At 37.9% G+C, this 2,861-nt stretch overlaps 1 protein-coding gene across 1 annotated transcript; it reads right to left on the bottom strand.

Annotated features, from left to right (window-relative positions):
- Nucleotides 1–1,546: 1,546 nt before the first annotated feature.
- On the bottom strand, nt 1,547–2,527 carry LOC105993452 (melanoma-associated antigen B16-like). Its single transcript, XM_013026724.1, has one exon. The coding sequence runs from the start codon at nt 2,525–2,527 to the stop codon at nt 1,547–1,549; it is 981 nt and encodes a 326-aa protein (XP_012882178.1).
- Between the last annotated feature and the right edge of the window lie 334 nt (nt 2,528–2,861).

Raw genomic sequence — 2,861 nt, 5'->3', positions numbered from 1 at the left:
ATTAATTAACAGCATCTGGGAATTTACTTTGGCTAAAATTATCATTTAGGAAATTCTATCTCTATTCCAATATATACTAGAATATCCTCAAAAACTAGTATTTTAAGATTACTTGGAAAAATTATATTAATAAAAACAAGTGCTCAGGCTGGGAAGGTGGCTCAATGGTAGAGTACTTGCCTTGCATGCATGAGGCCCTGGATTCGATTCCTCAGCACCACATAAGCAGAAAAAAGCTGGAAGTGGTGCTATGGCTCAAGTGGTAGAGTGTTAGCCTTGAACTGAAGAGCTGAGGGACAGTGCCCAGGCCCAGAGTTCAGGCCCCACAACCGACAAAAACAACAACAACAAAAAAAAACACAAGTGTTCGATCTTATTTTACCATTAAAATTATACAAAATGACCAGATGCTCCAGTACAGAAGGGAAATAAAATAAATGGTAAGCCTGAGATAAATTTCTTGAAGTGTATTTCTCTTACAAATTATAAATGAAATAAACTTGCCCATAGATATATATTTAAAATGTAAGGGAAAAACATTGTTAAAGTTTACTACTCTATGTTGTGGCCAAAAATATTGTGAAGTTGAGAGCTTAACAAATTGGTTATCTTATACCACATAATCATATTGATAGAATTTTCCAAATTAATTTTTATAAAATAAAAATTTATTCTTCAAGAATTATATTGTGTAAATAATATTGCCCAAACATTGATATTTTAAAGTTTATTAAATTTCTAAAAATTGAGCAACAAATGAAAAATACAGTCTTCAAAAAACGTAATACATTGGGAAACAACAATACTCTTGGCATTTTTTTTCGCAAGTTGTCCACGGCTTTGGTTTTTCTCTTTGTAAATTTGTGCTGTCACTGCATCATCTTAACAAAATTTTCATCACAACTGTAATAGTTGAACAATTCCTCTCTTAAATAGATTTTAGCAAGAATCACAAATGTACAGAAAAAAGAGAAAACAATAATATATTTATAACTTACAGAAACAAAATAATAATGGATAGATGATACATTGCTTTTTTAAAAGACAACTAACACCTATACTTTTTAAAACTAATAATTATTCTCAGGCCATAAATGAAAAATCCACCTTTGACTTCATATACGTATAAGAGAACTTGCTGCATTTGATCAAATTTACAAAGAGTTATAAATAACAAGCAAATAACTGAATATTTCTATACATAATTTTCTATTTCTATTGACATTGAAGTTCTTAAAGCCGAATTTCTTCCAATTTCCAAAGAAATAGTTATAGAAATATTATTTTACTCTAGCTCAAACAAAAAAATGAATCCTTTACAATTTGTTTCACAAAGAAAAGAGAATTTGCATTACTTCACCTAACCAACTGTATTACATGTCAGAATAAACTAAAGCTATAAAACCAATCATCGCTAGTTACAAAAAAAAAAGAAACAAATGTATGGTATGTTCTGCTAAGGCCTACATTTTTTCAACATTAATATCTATCATGAAGCAACTACTTAAAGAAACTACCTCTCACTTAGTATGAATTTGCTGGCACTCTAGCATTCAGTAGATGCAGAACCATAACCACCATGGCCTGATGCTTGGGAGAGGGCTCTTTCTTGTTCCTCAAGCTGAGCTTCTTCATAGAGAGATGGGAAATCAGTGGGATCAGTCCCACGAACCTTGGCCATAAACTCGAGGACTTTCATCTTGGTGGTTTCAGCATAGGCTCTTGGACCCCATAGGAACTCATACTTCTCAGGATGACTATCAGGCCCCTTCTGGTACTTCAGGTACCCTTCCTTCACGAATTCATCAGTGAAGAGCTGCTTAGGATTGCCAAAGATGAAGTGCTTCTTGCAACAACAGATCTCCATCTCCTTCATAGCTTCCCAGATGTGCTCTTCAGTGGCACGGTGGCCCTTCATGAAGATCACACCCAGAAGAAATATCAGGAGGCCGGTCTTGGGAATGCCCACTTCTCCACACTGCATCCCATCATAGGTGAAGCCTTCTTTGATGAAGATGCCAAAGCAGTGGTTGGTGGCATCCACTTCCTTCACTTCCAGGCCAAAGATAACTTCAAGGCGCAGACAGGCTTTCTTGAAGATTGCAGAATACAGGATCTCATACTCTCTGATGACAAACTTCATCATATCTTCCTTACTTAATGGCTCTTTCTGTCGATAATGGAGCAGCATGAGATTCATCAAAAAAGACACTTTCTTATCCAGAAGAGCCTCTATGGTATATGGGGTAGACTCATCTTCTTCGCTACTAGAGCTCTCATCACATTCACCTCCACAGGCACCATGAATGCCAGTGGAAGAGGAGCTAGCGCTATGAGGACCCCCAGGATTTTCAGGGGCCTCAACAACAGGAACCACCTGCATACTGCTTGTCGCCACAGGATTGAGGGAGGACAGTGTTTCCTCCACAGCCTGGGAGCCCTGGGCAGCCACTTGGCCCTGAGGCTCATGGCCCTGCTGAGGGCCTTTGTCATGGGAACACTGTTGCTGCTCCTTATCGTGGGGCATGATGACTCTTAGGTTGGCAGCAGTGAGGAAAGGCAGACAAGAAAGGCAGACTTGCCTAAGGGAGGAAGGGAAGATATGAGATTATTGAAGGGTGGTCAATTCAATTGCAGTGGTTCTAATAGAATCCTTATCCATGCTTTTCAAAAGTGTGTTATAAGGCCTCATAGACCTCCTGTCAACCTACTTTCTCAAGTCCCCAAGACCTGAATGAGGATATACAATGCCTCATGACTCAATAGGAACATCACCAGGGATCAAAACACAGATTCACAGTGAGGTCTGTGGCAGCTAACACTTTTCTTTCTGAGGAAAGTAGTATTTTTGTTCTTATAAT

Source organism: Dipodomys ordii, unplaced genomic scaffold (assembly GCF_000151885.1).
Source record: "Dipodomys ordii isolate 6190 unplaced genomic scaffold, Dord_2.0 Scaffold96, whole genome shotgun sequence".
NCBI classification, from domain to species: Eukaryota; Metazoa; Chordata; class Mammalia; order Rodentia; family Heteromyidae; genus Dipodomys; species Dipodomys ordii.
The sequence above is the reverse complement of the archived record's forward strand: the minus strand, read 5'-3'. Positions and strand labels throughout refer to the sequence as shown.

What these genes read in the sequence shown, in the direction of transcription:
- LOC105993452 (XM_013026724.1), bottom strand. Translation starts at nt 2,527, where the DNA reads ATGCCCCACGATAAGGAGCAGCAACAGTGTTCCCATGACAAAGGCCCT.